The following is a 17,439-nucleotide window of genomic DNA, read 5'->3' as shown; positions in this document are numbered from 1 at the left end:
ATTAGCATTAGAAAGTTTAATTATAACTAACAATTGTAAGGCTAAAAAAAAGTACATTTATAAAAGAAATCGGTGCAGCATGCCACAGTGTTTTTCATAGGCCCATAGTTTCCAGGGTTGCTCTTTTCCAGGGACTGTCTATTCTTTTGACTGCTAGCACTCAGTATTTTACAAAATGACACAGTTCTTGGAAATACATACTGGAGAATTGGAAAATATGGTAAGTGCTAAAATAGCTACAATTTTTGTGTATATGAAGACTTTTTTCAGCTCTTTTGAATCTTTATTCTTTCTTGCTATAAACTCTTGATGGAGGTTTGAATGGTGTTTGTTTTGGGAACCCACAAATAATAGATTTCACAGTGCTCGTCGTATTTGGTGTAGTTAGTACACATTTGGGTAGTTGACGTAGGTTTTTTTTAGCTTCCCAGTATGGAAGGTCGACCAGGAAAATGGTGAAATAGTGTATGAACTGGAGTGAACTCCTTGGCTGTCAGCTAAAGTTGGACAGCAGTTTAGCCTGCAGCGTACAGCGCTTCAGCGTATCGGGAACCACAGCCATGCATGCCTGGCACTCTTAGTTGCTAAAGTAGCGGTGATGTGAGTACATGTGTAAATGCCAGGTCCCCCGCTGTCCCCCAGGACCCCAAAGGTGTTTCTGGTTTCCTCACAAGGTTTCCTTGGGTAGATGCTGTCCTCCTGGTGCTAGGGTTCCCCCACTCAATACCAAATAGGCATGGAGCTGAGGGCGGGCGGGGAGGGTGTTTTCCTATTGCCTTCACCATTGTTCTTTTGAAGTTTTCTGGAAGAGAGAGTGTGTGTGTGTGTGTGTGTGTGTGTGTGTGTGTGTGTGTGTCTGAATAAACATGGATGACGTGGTTCGAGACATATATGCTATTCTCCCCTGTCATTCCATCTGCCTGAAAATACCGATGGAGCGATTACTCTGTAAAAAGCACACATACTTCGTTCCTTCCCTCGGCGAGTTTATTATCCAGTTTGGCGACTCAGTGCAAACACAGATGTGCCCAGTCCCCTCGGAGTACAAGGTGCTCTGTGCTACAAGTTACCAAGTTAGTTTAGGCAACCAGGGTTATAGACCAAGGAAATCGGTGTAATTGGGCAAATAAGTGAATGATAAAGTTGGCTTGAGGGGCAGAGAGTTCTGAACGCTGGATGGATGCTTTTGTACCCTCTCGGAGAGAGAGAGCCATTTCTGAAGGCACAGTACGGCCCGATGAGTGTCGCAGGAAGGTTAGGGCTGTTTGCGGTACAGTCGCAAGAAAGTAGAGGGAGGGAGGGGGTCGCAGCAGGCTCACCTCAGGCCTCTACCCGTCCGCGGTGTGAGGCGGCCAGAGCCTGAGGCGGGGAGAGCAGAAGAACGGGAACGTGAAGGGGGTCTTCTCGGGCGGGGTCAGCTTGGCTAGTTGCATGGAGCAGCCGTGCTGGCGGTGCTGCTGATGGAAACGGCAGGGCTCGAGAGGCTGGTCTCGGTAGGACTTGGAAGTGGATGGACGAGCCGGGAGTTGGGGGCGGAATCAGGAGTTAATGGTTCTGAGGTCTTGCTCCAGCAGACACAGACAGACCGCAAGGGAGACGCCCGCGCTTAGGAAGCAGAGAAGGTGCGAAGGTGCGTGGAGACCAGGGGGAGAGCTGATGAGGCTGGAGAGGGTGGAGCCGCGATAGGCCCTCGGCCGGAGGCACGCCCCGCCCCCCGCCTGCGCACGCGCACTGCTGGTGAGAAACGGCGGGAGCCAGGACTGAATGCAGCTGTTCCTTTCTTAAGGATGATGGAGGGTGGTCTTTAAGGAAACCTTAAACTGAGTGGTAGACGCCCGAGCAGTCACAAACTGTTAAGGACTAGGGGGGCTGTGTATGGCTCATTCTAGAAGTTTGCCCGTGAATAGACAGGTGAAGGAAGCAGGCGGGGATCGTGACATCAGACGAAGGTTTGTTCGGGTGTTTGATGTGACGGATGAGATGGAGAGTCTGTGGTACCCAGGAGACGGTGGGCTGGGACGTCCTGGGGCACCTGAGGAAGAACCGGAAACTGGAGGGTGGTGAAGGTAATCAGGGGGATGAGGCGGGCTCGTGTCGTGTCGTCCCGTCCCCGTCCCCGCCAGGTCCTTTTTTACATGAAAGTGAGTATTTCACCCTCTCTCCTCTGTGGTGATTTGTTGCAGTTTGGCTACTTTAAGCTCTCTTGTTTGTGGGTGGCTTGAGGAAACCACTCTTCCAGATAGGCTTTGCTATCCGCTCCATGCAAGGCTGTTTGTCAAGCACACAGTAAAATTGTGGGCTTTCTATGTCCTTCAAATAGGAGTGAATTTGTTGGTGGGTACAGAGAGTGGCCTGATGCTGCTGGACAGAAGTGGCCAAGGGAAGGTGTATCCTCTGATCAACAGAAGACGATTTCAACAGATGGACGTCCTGGAAGGCTTGAATGTCTTGGTGACAATATCTGGTAAGCGTGTGTTCAGGGAAAGCAGGCCCCCAGCACTGTTTAAAAACGTGGTACTTGCTGGCACAGAACTCGAGTGAGTTCCTTTTCTGAAGTAATAGCTAAATGACCGAGAACCGTAGCGTGATTTTACAGTAACGTGGTAGGAAAATGTATTCAGAGGGGACCCACGTGTACACATTTGCCTGGGGCTCTGCTGAGAGGTCCGGGGAGCACAGGAACCTGCACTTGCTACTTCACACTGCCTGCCACCCTGCGGCCGCCCTGTGCGGCCTGTCCCGTTCAGAGTGTGGGTTTATGTCCACTCCCTCCCACACGGCTCTTTCACGCACAAGGAACTGGTCTTTGCCATTGATGGTAAAAGTATCGTGGGTTTTTTTTCCTAATGTCGGTCGACACTTAACTATAAGTGTCTTTTTAGAAAGAGCATTTTTCTTAGTATAAATTATATGTGTTCATTGCAGAAAGTAAGAAGCTACTGCAGAAAAGCAAATGGGAGAAATAAATAGTAAAATCATCCGAAGATGACATTTGTTAACTTCAGTTTTTAATTTCCAGTCTTTTAAGCATGCACACACTCAGGATACACACTTAGGGGGAAAAAAATCTCCATAAAAATGGTTATGCAACATTTCAGACATTGAGAGAATAATATGACACCCATATGCTGACGAGATAGTTTTTAACAGATGTTCGAATACACTGCTATGCATATGTTTGGTGTCTGCTTGCCCTTGGTAACCACTGTTCTGAAGTTTAAGTGTATCCCGTCCTTTCTTGTTTGTTCAAACCTTGTAGGCTGCTCTCTCCTGTCCCTTGAATGTTCCTTCGTGGTACCCATTCTGCACGGCTACAGGATGTTTCTTTGCACAGACGTACTATAGTTTGTTTACTAGTTTTCTGTTGTTAGTCTTTCCGATTATTCCTTTTTTTCCCTCTCATGTAAACATTTTTCACAAGTATCTTTGCAGCTCACTTAACCATCGGGCATATGAATGAATCCATATTGCCTAGATCATAATCTCCTAATAATTTGTGGTTTTGCTTGCGTCAAAGAGTATATAGAAGTGTAAGACTTGTCCTCTGATAACCAGCAGTGATTTTGATTTAATTATCTGTGAACTCAAACTCGTTATATTTATTTATATGTAACAAATTTCTGGCAGTTGTTTTAGAGTTTTCAGATAGGCTTTTGGGTTAAGTAAAGATGTTCGTTGAAATGCAAAAATTTCACCATCCATCTCATACTTAAATGAGAAAACAACCATTTAAAACTTGAGCTTTAAAAAGTGATGGAAAATAGGTTTTAGAATTGTAGGAAAAATAAATCAGCTAAAAAATGGTTTAAACCTCATTTTGTGATCCAGTGAGCACAGTGGTTCATGGGGATCCGTAGTCAACTGAAACCGTTTTTTTGGTCTACTTTTCTGTATTCTTTTCCTCTTTATTACAGCTTTCAGTGTTTTTCAACATCATAAAAGTAATTAATACATGTCAGTTGTAGGCAACTTTGAAAACAGAAAAAAAACTTAGGAAGAATAAAATAAAATGTAACCCCCATCTCAGAGATACCTCTTGTTAACATTTTACTGTATTTCCCCCTCCTCGTTTCTGTAAATATATCTCATAGTGTGGGAGTAAAACACTGTACATAAAACGATGTCGTCTTTGTTTCCCTGAATATATTGAGTATTTTCCCACATTCAAAAATTCTTCAAAACTTGAGAAGATTGTGTTGAAGTATAAGACATGACACAGAAAGGGCGCAGACGTATAAATGGTGTACAGCTCCATGAAGAGTCACAGTTAGAACCCATCCACGTAGCCCCCCACCCTGGGGACGAGGGGAGCCATCCCAGCCCCCCGGTGGCTCCCCTGCACTGCCCATCCTCCCCAGAGGGGAAGCCCTGTCCTGACTCTGAACACCTTAGAACACGCTAGATACTCTCTTGTGTCTGGCTCTTTTCCTAGAGCAGTTTTACGTTTACGCAGAAATTGAACAGAAAGTATAGACCCATATTGGCCCTCTCCAGTTTCCCCTATTCTCTCACATTAATGTGGTCCGTTTGTTACAGCGGATGAGCCAGTATTAGTACTTTAGCTGACAGGTTAGCTGAAGTCCACAGTTTGCATTAGCGTTCTCTCTCTGTGTGTGTGTGTGTGTGTGTGTGCGCGTGCGTGCTCTGGGATCGACGCACGCATAATTTTATCCACCGTTAAGCATCGTACGGGCTACTTTCACTGCCCTAAAAATCCGCCGCTGCTCCACCTACTCCTCCCTCCCTCAAAGCCTCTGGCAACAGCTGCTCTTTTTTTACTGTCTCGCTATTGCCTTTTCCAGAATGTCATAGGTGGGCTTATGCAGTCTGTAGCCTTTTCAGACCGTTGAGAGCAAGTACCTTTTTATGAATCTCTGCGATAACGTGTTTTGTCTGTTCTAGGTGCTTGCTCAGTATTTCTGCTAGGCTGTCTCTCTGCTAATTGATTTATAGGCGTTCTGTACGTGTTCTGGGTGTGAGTCTCTGTGAGCTCTGTAAGTTGGGCCCATCTCCAGTTTATGGCTTATTACCGTTTGCTGGATTCAAGTCCCCAGGTTGGGTGATCTTTGAAACCCTTTTGTGCTCGCACATGGGAAATAATTGTTACACTAGAGAGTTCTGAGAATCGATGACCTAGTAGCTTGAATTGAGTTTCTAGTGAAACTGATACAAAATGTTCCCTAGGGGGATGATGTTTATTGTTTATTGCTGTTTCTGTGGGTTACTATTGTTGTGGACGATGATATCTACTTTTGAACACGCGTGTAAAGTACTTATATTTGTTTTGCTAGGCAAAAAGGATAAGTTACGTGTCTACTATTTGTCCTGGTTAAGAAATAAAATACTTCACAACGATCCCGAAGTTGAGAAGAAGCAGGGCTGGACGACCGTGGGCGACTTGGAAGGCTGCGTGCACTACAAAGTCGGTACGTTCCGCGGCGGCCGTCAGGGTTCTGCTTTTGCAGGGTTTGATTAATCTTCCATCTAAGATCCACGTGTTTGTGAAGCTTTTAGTAATGAACTTGTCTCTGAGACTTGTGACTCATTTCTGCATCAGGGTGTTTCTGAGGCACCTTCTAATCCCGAGGCCTGCAGGCCTGCAGTGTGAATCTCAACTCCGGCTGTCCCCGCCCTCCGCCGTGAGCCCCTTCTCACCCTTGCCTTGGACAGTCTTGCCGAGAAGAAGGAAGCGTTGCCAGAGGAGAGACATTTGGACTCCCTCTTTGCGCCGTAGGCTTGTCCTCGCTTGGAGGACTCTGGGTCCTTGGCAGTCACTGCACGTTTGAGAGTTGGCCCGAGTGGCTGTGGCCCGTCGGTTTGCATTAAATGCGCTGCAGACAGCTACTCTGCTCATCACTAGGAAATGAATCTCTCTGGCCACTCGTTGCTTCATGGCGACCGTTTTGTTCTTTCCTCCTCAACATGCCTGCCCTGCTTCTCTTGAAATAAGATCTCACAGGAACAAAACCGAAATAAGTTTTTTCGTGTTGGGGAAAAAAATCAAAATATAGGTACTAATGTTGGAAATAAAGGGCAAATAATGGAGCTTAGCCCAGTTACAGTTTTATGGGCGAGATGACGTGTTCTAGTTGAATTTGAAATGGGAGGTTGAGAAGGTCAGCAGATGGTATGAATCTTAAGTATGCAGAGACTGTATACTTAAGACTGAGTAACGTAAGGGGTGTATTGAACGTTGATTCCTGCTTGTGCGTTTCCTTTTCTTCCTTGTTTATGAAACTACATACTGTAGTCAGGGCCTCTGCTCCCAGAGATACTACAGTCCTTGGCGTTGTCGTCTTGTTTATGTAACCTGTCCGCGGCCCTCAGCTCGTTGGTTACTAATGAGTGCGGCTGCCACCCCGATAGAGGACTGACTCTGCGTGACCCTGCAGGGTTCTATCACCTCGGTATAGATTTCAGGATTAGAATTTTCTGTGTTGTGTTTTTGTGTACTGTTTTTATTTATTGATACGTAACTGAAATCGTCTAAGGCTAAATGTAATGAAACGGCTCATAACAGCTGAAATGTCCCTGAATAGATGACCCTACAGGAGAGTGAGAGGCGGATGTGTTAAACAGAGCTGGGCTCAGAAGGCAGGGTGGGGGTGGTATTTAAATTTATATGTGAATTAATCATCATGAAATAAACTTGACAGTTTCTTTCTTCAGTGACATTAGTACATTCCAGGTGCCCAGCAGCCCCATGTAACTAGTGGCTGTCATATCAGCAGGGTGGACATAAAACCTTTCCATCACAGAAAATTCTATCCCATCAGCACTGGTTTCGACAGCCTCTTATAATCCTTTGTATACTAATAGTCATGTGACTCACTTGAATAGTGACAGTACATGAAGTAACAAGGAGAGTTATCAAGTCAGCAAGCCATGTCTCTTGGTCAAAGGCGGGGTGCTGCGGTTTAGAGAGCCCATGAAAACACCGGGAGTCTGCACCAGCCCGTGAGTCAGGTGTGGCCAGGGCCCCTCCGGGTATCTGCTCTAAGCAGAGTTGCTGGCTGTGAAGAGGACTGAAACAGCTGTGTAAAGGAGCGCCCCCCCCCCCTCTCTCTCTCTCTCTCTCTCTCTCTCTCTCTCTCTATATATATATATATATATATATATATATATATATATATATATATATATACATACATACATATAGAGGCCTCTCTTTAGTAAAGAGAGATTTCCTTTACTTTTGGTACACAACTTTAGCTAACATCCTAGCAATTACTTCTATCTCTGTAGCTCAGGAAGTGGTTTGAAATGATACTTGATCTTGTACACAGAAATAGATAGAACTCAGACTCAGTTGATGAGTATTTTGTCATCAGCGTTCTGTGTTCCTCCATCTGTAAGCCCCACGCAGGACTCAGGAAAGGCCACATGGAAGATTGGACCTCTTGCTGGGATTCGGGGCCCTCTCGTCTGATCAGTTCACACCATTATCCTTTTGAACGAGTCCTGAGCCCTCGAGGTGGTAGGGTGGAAAGGCTGACATTGTCCTTGACTGTTAAGTGCTTACAGCCTAAAAAGGTTAGGGACACCAGCGGAAGTGCTCTTGCATGGCAGCCAGGGCGTGGGGGTGAGTCCAGCACGACGTGGAGGAGGAGGGGGACAGCCTGAGTGGTACATTAAAGAATCGGAAGAATGAACCATGAGGCTGGACCTCTCAGCATTTTTCTCTCGTTGGCTTGGGTGGACCAGCAGAAAGCCATGTTTAGAGAGTCTGCAGAGGACAGCGAGCGAATTCACAGTTCCTCACTGATACTGACCTGTGCGCCTCTTACTTGTCGTTGCAGTAAAATATGAAAGGATCAAGTTTCTGGTCATTGCTTTGAAGAGTTCTGTGGAAGTCTATGCGTGGGCACCCAAGCCATATCACAAATTTATGGCCTTCAAGGTAACAACATCAAGTGCACTTAAAAGTAGCATCAGCCGTGTACGCTGTGGCCGAGAGCCAGGGGATACGTCTAAAAGCCCCGAGTGGTTACGCCTGATCATTTAAAACCGTGTGCTGATATTGGTATAACTTGCTCATGAGAGAGGCCGTCTCTAAGGGAACAAGCCGAGCTGTCGGCTTTCTGAGTCCTCGGGGTGTGAGAGAGGGGCGGAGCGTTGGGCAGGCGCCTGGACTGAAGGGACAGACTGACACCACCTCCATTTAAAACGCAGGCCTTGACCTTCCGCCTAAAGTCGTGGACACGCGTAAAGATTTAGGTCTTGATGTTTCTGACGGGTATCCAGCAATAGGCAGCTTTAAGGTATATCTGTTCAGCAGAGGACTAACTAAAAATGAAGTTGCAGAGACTCTTGATGACACAAGGAATGCATTATTATACATTAACTAGAACAGGTATTAAAATATGTATAATATACCATTTTTGTTCAAAGAAAAATACTGTAGAAAAATATTAGCAGTTATTTTTGTGGATTTTTTTTTTTTTTTTTTTTTTTTTTGCGGTACGCGGGCCTCTCACCGCTGGGGCCTCTCCCGTTGCGGAGCACAGGCTCCGGACGCGCAGGCTCAGCGGCCACAGCTCACGGGCCCGGCCGCTCCGCGGCACATGGGATCTTCCCGGACCGGGGCACGAACCCGCGTCCCCTGCATCGGCAGGCGGGCTCTCGACCACTGCACCACCAGGGAAGCCCTGAATATTTCTTTTTTATACTTCTAGAGTTTGTACTAGATACAAATTTATAAAATTCTTAACTCAAAAATGATATTACTATAACATTAGATATTATAAATCACTTAACATCATTTCTGATATTAGACAAAAAACCTTAAGCATTGTCCCCCGGGGCTGTTTTAGTGCAGGGCAAGAAGTTAAGAATTTTGTATCCAAAAAGATTCTATTTACTTTTGTTTTTAAATAGTTTTGACATACTTTATTAAGGGTAGGCTTCCATTATTTGGAAAATTGACGTATTTAGATGGCTTATTCCTTGATTCCCCAGTAAAGCAGTATAAATGGGGTTATCATATTTGCTTTAAAAAATAAATAAAGCCACATATTATTGACTGAAAGCTGTTGATTTTATAGTTACAATTATCTTCTGAATTCTGGTCTTAATTACCTTCATGTACCAGGTACCAGGAACTGTACTAGTTGCTTTATATCAATAAATACCTTATTCAAATCAGCCTTATGAGCTCCAGGTGTTGACGTTAATGAAAAACTGAGGCCACCCGGCTGTTACGGTACGTGGTAGCCTCTCATTGGCTTTATCGCTCTAGCTGGAAAATGAAAGTGGAGGTCTGAGTAGCTCGGCAGAGACGCTGCTAGCAGCTCACACTGGTGAAATTCCCCGTGCGTGTCTCGTGCAGCAGCTCTCTCTCCACTGTCTGCGTTGGAGTAGCTGGTGCTGACTGACAGATAGATACGAGCAAAATAACTTCAAGACTTATTGTACAGAGTAGTTTTGCTTACGGTTTTTGCCAGGGTGGTTCAGTAATTGAGTCACGGCGCGCCCGGGTCTGGCTTCTCCCGTCTGAACCATCAGAAATAAGTTCTGCTTCGTCTCACAGCTGCTCTCTCCATTGCTTTTTGTAGTCGTTTGGAGATTTGGTGCATAAGCCGTTACTGGTGGACCTCACTGTTGAGGAGGGCCAGAGGTTGAAAGTGATCTATGGGTCCTGTGCTGGGTTCCATGCCGTTGATGTGGATTCAGGATCAGTCTATGACATTTATCTACCAACACACGTAAGAAAGAACCCACACTCTATGGTTGGTTGACTGGCTTCATTTTATTTTGACTTTTTCCTTTGCTCTGCTTAGTGAACTAACACAAGCAGGGATCCCTTGCTTTCCCTGTGCTGTGGGGGTGAGTATTTACATGGCGTCCCTGTTCAGTAGCCCTCTGCTCGGAGCCAAGTGGAGACCCACTCTCCTGGCTCTGAAAACCTCCTCGCCCTGCTTTCACTAACACGGGAGGGTTGGGCAGCTGCTGGCAGGTCAGAACCTCCGTGGGTCGGGGCTGGTTGGAGGAACACCATTTATGAAGTGGAGCCCCCAATCCAGATATGTTCCAGGGGCTCCGAAAACGTGAACTAGTAGATTATGGGACCTATGAGAGGTGGACTTTCAGATATATATGTCTATCACGTGGGTTTCCCACAGTGTTATCCAGCGTTGTGTTTATCACCAGGAATCTGAACCAGGGCATTCCCCCAGGACATTCTTACTGAGCCCCTTTGCAGGGATAGAAGTAGCCACAGACGTGCTTGCCTGTGCTTTGTTCCTCTTCTCTAGATCCAGTGTAGCATCAAACCCCACGCAATCATCATCCTCCCCAACACAGATGGAATGGAGCTTCTGGTGTGCTATGAAGACGAAGGGGTCTATGTGAACACCTACGGACGGATTACCAAGGATGTGGTTCTGCAGTGGGGAGAGATGCCAACGTCTGTAGGTGCGCGTCCCTGACAGGAGAAGGCCTTTCCTAAAGAGGCGTGTCGTTTGCGTACTGATTTTACGGGTTCTTCAGACCCTTTGGCCACTTAACAGAGTGGCTGGCAGTGGGTGGTGGAAAGTTAGATTGCAGACCGTGACACATGTAATAGTCTTACGTTAGGACAAAATCCAAGTAATTAGGTTTTAAAACTCTCTCGTTCACAGTCCTTCATTTAATCTTTAAGGCGGCCAGGGGAAGTAGGGCAGGTGTAGTTGTTGACGGATGTGTGGGAGGTGAGGGGAGACAGAAGAGGAAGTGATCGCTCTTGCCATTCCGTGGCCCGGCCGCAGTCGGCACGCGGCCTCCTGATCGTCCCTGTGCGTTCAGCAGCGAATGCTGACCTCTGGAACCCTCGTGGCTCCGAGTTTATATCCCCAAACTGTTTTGGTTTAACTGCAGTTACGTCACTGGTTCTGTCCACTTGGCTTTCCTTCTCACTGCCTCCCTGGTAACTAGTGTGATGAAAATACGAGCTAAGCTATGGGGTGAGGGGGGAGCGGGAGATGCTCCGGCGTGAACTGCCTCAACTGTTGATTCAAAATACCGCCTCCCAGGGTGGACCACGAGGGTGCACGTGCAGAGTTCCCTGCAAACAAAGCCCCCAAATACTAGCTGTTCAGAGGTGTGTGTGTGTGTGTGTGTGTGTGTGTGTGTGTGTGAGTGAGAGAGAGAGAGAGAGCTGAGCAGTTTCTTTCCACGGCTGTTTCCTTACCTTTAACACTATGTGTTTTCTCCTCTCAAAAAGCGTATATTCGATCCAATCAGACGATGGGCTGGGGAGAAAAGGCCATAGAGATCCGGTCTGTGGAGACCGGCCACTTGGACGGTGTGTTTATGCACAAAAGGGCTCAAAGACTGAAATTCTTATGTGAACGCAATGACAAGGTAACGCTTTCCTTAGAGTTTCTTTTTAGTTGCTACTATCTTTTAGCAGTGGTTTATTTTCCATGAAGTTTGGTGAAGCCTTTCGTTGGGGTTTTGATAGATTCTGAAATAAATTTATCAAGGAACTTTTCAGTAGTGACTTTTTAGGCCTGTTTGTGGAGGTCATTGTTTTTTTTTTTTTTTCTTTGTGGTACGCGGGCCTCTCACTGTTGTGGCCTCTCCCGTTGCGGAGCACAGGCTCCGGACGCGCAGGCTCAGCGGCCACGGCTCACGGGCCCAGCCGCTCCGCGGCACGTGGGATCCTCCCGGACCAGGGCACGAACCCGCGTCCCCTGCATCGGCAGGCGGACTCTCAACCACTGCGCCGCCAGGGAAGCCCCGTGATATATTTTATTTTGTTTTTGTTGAGGGTGTGGAGATGTTTATCTCTGCAGAAATCATCCTATGTTGGGTTTTTGTTTTTTTGTCTTTCGAGGTTTTTTTTTTTTTTTTCCCATTAGGTGGCCTGCCTAGGCTACATTGGTTTAGGGATAGAGAAGCTTAAAGCTACCCGTTTAGATGGATGGAATTCTTTTGTGTTTAGAAGGAACCCTCGTGCAAATTTAAGTAACAGGGTAAAACTTCCTCTCCCCTGATACCTACCAGAAATTCACCACTTGTTAGTCCACCTTTTGAGTAGTGAAATAACTTCATTGTGTGGCATAAATGCCTAAGAGCTGAAATCATTTTATGCAGAAGTAGGTGTACTTCCGGCAGGTGAGACCCTGAGGCATCAAGGCCCCGGTTAAAATGCTTGCTTTTTGAAACTGGCCGCATCCTTGTCTTCTCTGGGATTGACTCCCTCCCTCCCCAGATCAGCCTTGCAGGAGTGGAAGAGACACTGGCCAAGGGTGTTGACCCCTCTGGCCTTTTCTAAGCCCAAATTTCTCTGTCTTCTGTCACTTGGATAAAACTATGTCTGACCACCTGGGGCAGCCCACTGCAGCCTTAGAAACATTTCCCCCTGTTGCTTCACGTGAAAATATATTAAACCTCCTAGCGAGCAGACCTCAGGTTGACTCCTCAGATGAAGAGAGCTGTCACTTCTCCTCGTCAGCTGGGCCCCTGCCCAGCCACGTGCTCGCCCGCTCAAGAGCTGCGGCGCCACCAGCCCGCTGCCTCCCGCGGTCCTCTAGCCCATTTGCCGGCGCACTTGGCCTTTTACTTCCTACGTAATGTCTGCTAAATCTTTCACCTTGAAAATCCGTACAACCTCCGACCTAACCCAGGATTCTGCCGGCTTTTTCGGCTTACGCTTTCCTAAGTATGTTCAGTGGAGCCATAACCGTGATATTCTTTGAACTTCAGGCATTTAAGTATTTTTATCATTCATGATGTCGCGTCCATCGGGGTTTATTAATAAAAGGCCCCAAACTAAATTAGATTACTTTGCCTGTAGAGTCATATGAAATAACTGGTACATCTCAGCTTCCTTTTCTAAAAGAGAAAAACGAGGTAGCTGAGGAGCCCTCCCCACGGCGCACTGAGTTTGTCGGTCCCATTCACCTTTCAGAAGGTGTCAGCCGTGGAGGTGAACACAGGTGATCCCTTTGCGGGAACACCGCCCTTGTTCCTCTGCGTTTTCACAGTAGGGCACAGCGGACGAGGAGTCATCCGTCGGCTAAGGAGCCTTCCTGGTCGAGAGGAAAACTGGCTCCTTCGCAGACGAATGGACACCATCCCAGGTTTCCTTTGGGAGGGGCCCCTGGGGCTGTGGGGCCAAGTGTCCCGCTGAGCCCCCTCCTCTCCCCCACTCTCCTTCCACAGGTGTTCTTCGCCTCGGTCCGGTCCGGGGGCAGCAGCCAGGTGTACTTTATGACGCTGGGCAGGACCTCCCTTCTGAGCTGGTAGGAGCGGCGGGCGGGGATGCCGGCCCCGGAGTCATCAAGCTAAGAACCTGGAATTCCTGGCAGCTGGAGCTCGGAGCCGCCCAGGCCGTGCGGGCGGGGGTCTCCTCTCCCCTCCCGCCCGCTCTTACCAGTTCACCCCCACTCTCTTCTTGCCCTGTTCGAAATAAATCAAGGCTGCAACGCAGCTGGTGCTGTTGAGACTCTGCCATCAGGTGCTATCGGTGTTGGAATCAAGCATCAGGTAGAATGCGAACGCCTTCCCTCCAGCTCCAGAATTCCTCGTCTGTGACTCTGTCCCGGGGTGTCTGCAGGTGGAGAACAGACACGCCGGCGGGTAGTTAGAAGTGGGCACAGCGGGTGTCAGATGTGCTCGGACGAGCAGGTCACTGAAGCCAAGAGCAGATTTAATATAGTAACATTAACAATGTATTTAATTGACATTTCTTTTTTGTAATGTGACCATATGTGGACAAAGAAGAAGGTGCAGGTTTAAGAAGTTAATATTTATAAAATGTGAAAGACACAGTTACTAGGATAACTTTTTTGTGGGTGGGGCTTGGGAGGTGGGGTGGGTGGGATAGGGACCCATTTGGCATTTGGTTTCTTGGGAATTCTTTTTTTTTTTTTTTGGCCAAGAACTCAGTCATTTTCTGTGTACCAGGTTTTGCCTAAATCATGTGCAGATAATTCTTCAAAAAAAGAAAAAAAAAAAAAAAAAAAAAGAAAAGAAAAGGTGTGCATTTGTATCCTGGCCAGAACCTTGTTGTGTGACAGTATTAGCACTGCCTCGGTCAAAGGTTTAATTTTTGTTTAAACCTAGAAGTGCAACAGCAGTTTCACCACGGTCTGCACTTGCGGAGGGGAAAAAAAATTTTTTTCAGCCACGTGTTTATTTTTTTCGCCTACCTCATTGTTTTTAATGCATTAAGAGGTGGTTTAGTTTATATGTTTTTGGAGGAAAACATTAATGTTTAATTTAATCTTAATACCAAAACTATCCAATTGAAGTTTGACTGTTATTTCGTCACAGGTCTCAGTAGGCACAAGAGAAATTGTCCCTGAAGATGGGAAACAGCCACGAGGCTTGTCTCGCTGACGGGCGCACCTGCTTTCTCACTTGAGAGAGCAGATCGCGCTGTTTCCACCAGATTCGCCCGCGGTGGTGGGTGGGGGCGGCCGTCACCCACGGCACGAGGGGGCCTCAGCATTTCTCACATCGGGGTTTGCAGACAGGTGGTCATATGGGGACAGCCCCACAAACTGTTAACACGGTGTTGCAGGAACCTTTCCTCGGGGCCGGGGCTATTTCCCTTTTTCTAAAAAATGCACTAAAACTGTTTTAAGAATGTAGTTAATACTGCTCATTCATAAGATAGCTTCTTCCTGTGTTTTGGGTGTGATATCAAAGCCCTGGCTTGTCTCGTTCTCTCCCTTGCTCTCCCGTTCTCTCTGTTTTTTAAACCAGTTTTACTTTCTGAGTATGTTCATGACATTTGTAATAAATGTCTTGGGTAATAATTGGTTTCATGGCTTCTGGTCACTCGCTTCCTCTGAGGATTTATAATTACTTGGTAAAGGAGCAGTGCTCTGCAGCCGTCCGCCTTTCCTGTTGTTGAGTTCTGACGGGAACGTTGCGTCCACCAAACAAAAGCCCGGTGTTTCATAGGCTCACCCCTCCTCCGTGGCGAATTCTCTTGTACGGCGTGTAAGTGGAGGTTTTCCTCCGACAGTCACTTGCACCCGTTTGCTGAGGCTTGGCCCGGCTTTCGCATCCCGTGGGGCGTCCATTTTGACTCGCCATTCCCTTCCTCCTGGGTCAGCATTTTCGCCGGGAGGCTCTCCTGTGAATTTCAAAGCCTAGTGAACAGCGCGTACACTCACAAATGCAGAAACAACAGCTGGTCGCGTACACGCGCCGCCACAGGACCCACTGAGAAAACCCGCCTCCGTACTGGAAGGATAAGGCCGGGGAAACAGGTTTTCCGTGTGTGTGTGACTTTGGTGTAGTGCTGATGTCCAAGGCAGAAAGAGGTAGTTCTTTTCTACTAATTCATACTGAACATAGAGAAGATTGGGGAGTTAATCCCACCCTTGGAAGGGACTTCTGAGACAGGCCAGACTCGGTCACCACGGGACTGCTGTCACAATCACGTCCCTGCCGGCGATTACCTACTCGGTTTGGCTTTTGACCCAAGATGAAATGTGTCTCAGTGAACCCGTGCACCGGGAGGAGAAAGGACCACGTGGCGGGGTCAGGTGTAGCCCCCTCCCGTGACTTGAGCGAAAGGTAAAAGTTGGGCAGGTGTCTTTGAAAAAATACTAAGCTTCTGATACCGACGTGGAAGATACAAAAAGGGATGAGGCCTCATGGTCTGCATCATCCAGACTTGAAGCTCAGTGTCTGTAAGTCAAGGGCTGTGACACAGACCACGCAAATGCTGTTTCATTGGAATTGCCGAGTGCCGAGAACTTGACAAGAACCACGTTTCCCTCAGGGGCGATGGGCTCCGAGCTCAGGTCAGGGTGTGCCTGTCCTAGTTGGGCAGCACCTGGTGGTGGTGGAGTTGAACGTGATTGAATCCACCGCCGGGCTTAGCTGACCGGGGTCAGCCCGCCACTGGTCCCCTGGGTGGGTGCCTGCGGTGTGCTTTCCTCGGCCGCGGTATCCCTCCCTCCGTGGCCTCCCCGCCTTGTAGATGAGACCTTGTTGCCACAGCTTCAAGCAGGCGCCCGGTTAGGTTTCTCCCTGAAAGGTGGCCAGCTGTCGCAACGTCTGTCTTCTAGAGAAAGGAGTAATCTTTTCCCTCTAACACGGTAGCGACTCTTCACAGAAGCGCAAAGATGGCAAAACCAGCAGAAGGAGATAGTATGATGCTGATACCGTTAAATGTGGAACGTGGAAAACTATGACGGCGCTTCCCAACAAAATACCAGTATGGCTCTAGGTTTAGTCAAAGCTTTAATAAGTGATACCTTTCTGTGTTTAAAGCAGAGTCTCTCTGTATCGAGCGCAGTGTTTTTACTTTTTCTCATGCCCATGTTGTGTTGGAGAAAATGTTTACAAAAAAATGGTTTTGTTAACACTAATGTGCATCACGTATTTATGGTTTATTTTTAAGTGATTTTTTGTGGGTTATTTAGGCTTTTTGTCTTAGCTGTAGTCCACTTACGCTGATTCATAATCCCCAGTTCTGCCAAGTATAAATTTGCTAAACAGTAATGCAAATGACAAGCTGCATTGTTTACTAATCAGAGCTGCAAAGCAGACTGGTGGCAAGTACACACACAGCCTTCTTTTTTCAGTGCTAACTCGTCTTCTGTGTATTATGAAAATTACTGTTGTCCCTCTTCTCCCCTCTTTTGTCCTTAAATAAAGTAAAAATGACACCTATTTCACGTGGCATGAGTTTCAAATATATTCTCTTCCTTCAGAATGTTTCCTTCCTCTAAGGATCCTCCTTCCCCCGTGCCAGCCCTGGCCTGAGCGGGCGGCTCCTAGATCCTGCCATCTCCCTAACAGGCGTGGCCCAGGGGCTCAGCAGGCACAGGTTACGAAAGCAGCAAACATTTGTTCAAAGATCTTGGAATGAAATTGATGGGTGAGCTCTTGATCGCCACATTCCTGAAGCCAAAAACGGAGTGAGGCTCATTTTACATGCACGCTACGCTGTCTGTTGTGTAGCTAACAGGACCATGAAAGGGATGCTTTCTCAGATTGGCACATAAACATAACCTTAGGCCTAATCACTGGAGCTCCTTCAGTGCAGGGTCCTCACAGCCCCACCCACGGGTGTGCCCCACCCACCCCCCCATAGCCTGGCAGGAGCATTCCTCATTGGATAGATGCCAGGTCACGCCGTGGGTGTCAGCACCCTGCCCGAGCCCCCTCCTCAGTTGCGTGCGTTACTCAGCTAGCTCCTCTGTGCTTCGTACTAGAAACGCGTTCTTTCCCTAAGATGAAAATAAACTCAAATACCTAGCGCCCCCCCGCCCCCAGGAGCACATTAGTTCTCTACAAGTAGTTCCCTACTTGTTTGTTGCAGCTGGTGTGGGTGACAGGGAATAAACATCTAGTGACCCCGTCAGTCATGGCCCCCGTCCCAACTTCGCTTCATCTGTGGAGGTTTCACTTGCAGGAGGCCACCAGGGTCAAGTCAGCCCCTGTAAGGGGTGCCAGCCCGCTGACCTGGTGTCACATTCAAGGGTGCGG

The 17,439-nt window shown here is 47.6% G+C and overlaps 1 protein-coding gene across 49 annotated transcripts in view; it reads left to right on the top strand.

Annotated features, from left to right (window-relative positions):
- The window catches only part of MAP4K4 (mitogen-activated protein kinase kinase kinase kinase 4), a 173,801-nt gene extending 157,181 nt beyond the window's left edge, over positions 1-16,620 (top strand). For 27 of the 49 annotated variants that reach the window (XM_059079475.2, XM_059079452.2, XM_059079474.2 and 24 more), the window contains 7 exons: positions 2,321-2,464; positions 5,292-5,426; positions 7,800-7,900; positions 9,555-9,704; positions 10,254-10,413; positions 11,201-11,340; positions 13,147-16,620. In XM_059079475.2, coding sequence (XP_058935458.1) covers positions 2,321-2,464; positions 5,292-5,426; positions 7,800-7,900; positions 9,555-9,704; positions 10,254-10,413; positions 11,201-11,340; positions 13,147-13,230 — 914 coding nt within the window. In that variant the 3' untranslated portion in view covers positions 13,231-16,620. Of the gene's footprint in view, positions 1-2,320; positions 2,465-5,291; positions 5,427-7,799; positions 7,901-9,554; positions 9,729-10,253; positions 10,414-11,200; positions 11,341-13,146 lie in introns of all 49 variants that reach the window. The other 22 variants (XM_067007083.1, XM_059079451.2, XM_059079450.2 and 19 more) reach the window with 1 other exon arrangement.
- Positions 16,621-17,439: the final 819 nt, after the last annotated feature.

This window comes from Kogia breviceps, chromosome 11, assembly GCF_026419965.1.
Source record: "Kogia breviceps isolate mKogBre1 chromosome 11, mKogBre1 haplotype 1, whole genome shotgun sequence".
In the NCBI taxonomy this organism is placed as follows: domain Eukaryota; kingdom Metazoa; phylum Chordata; class Mammalia; order Artiodactyla; family Physeteridae; genus Kogia; species Kogia breviceps.
This window is presented reverse-complemented; position numbering and strand designations above follow the sequence as displayed.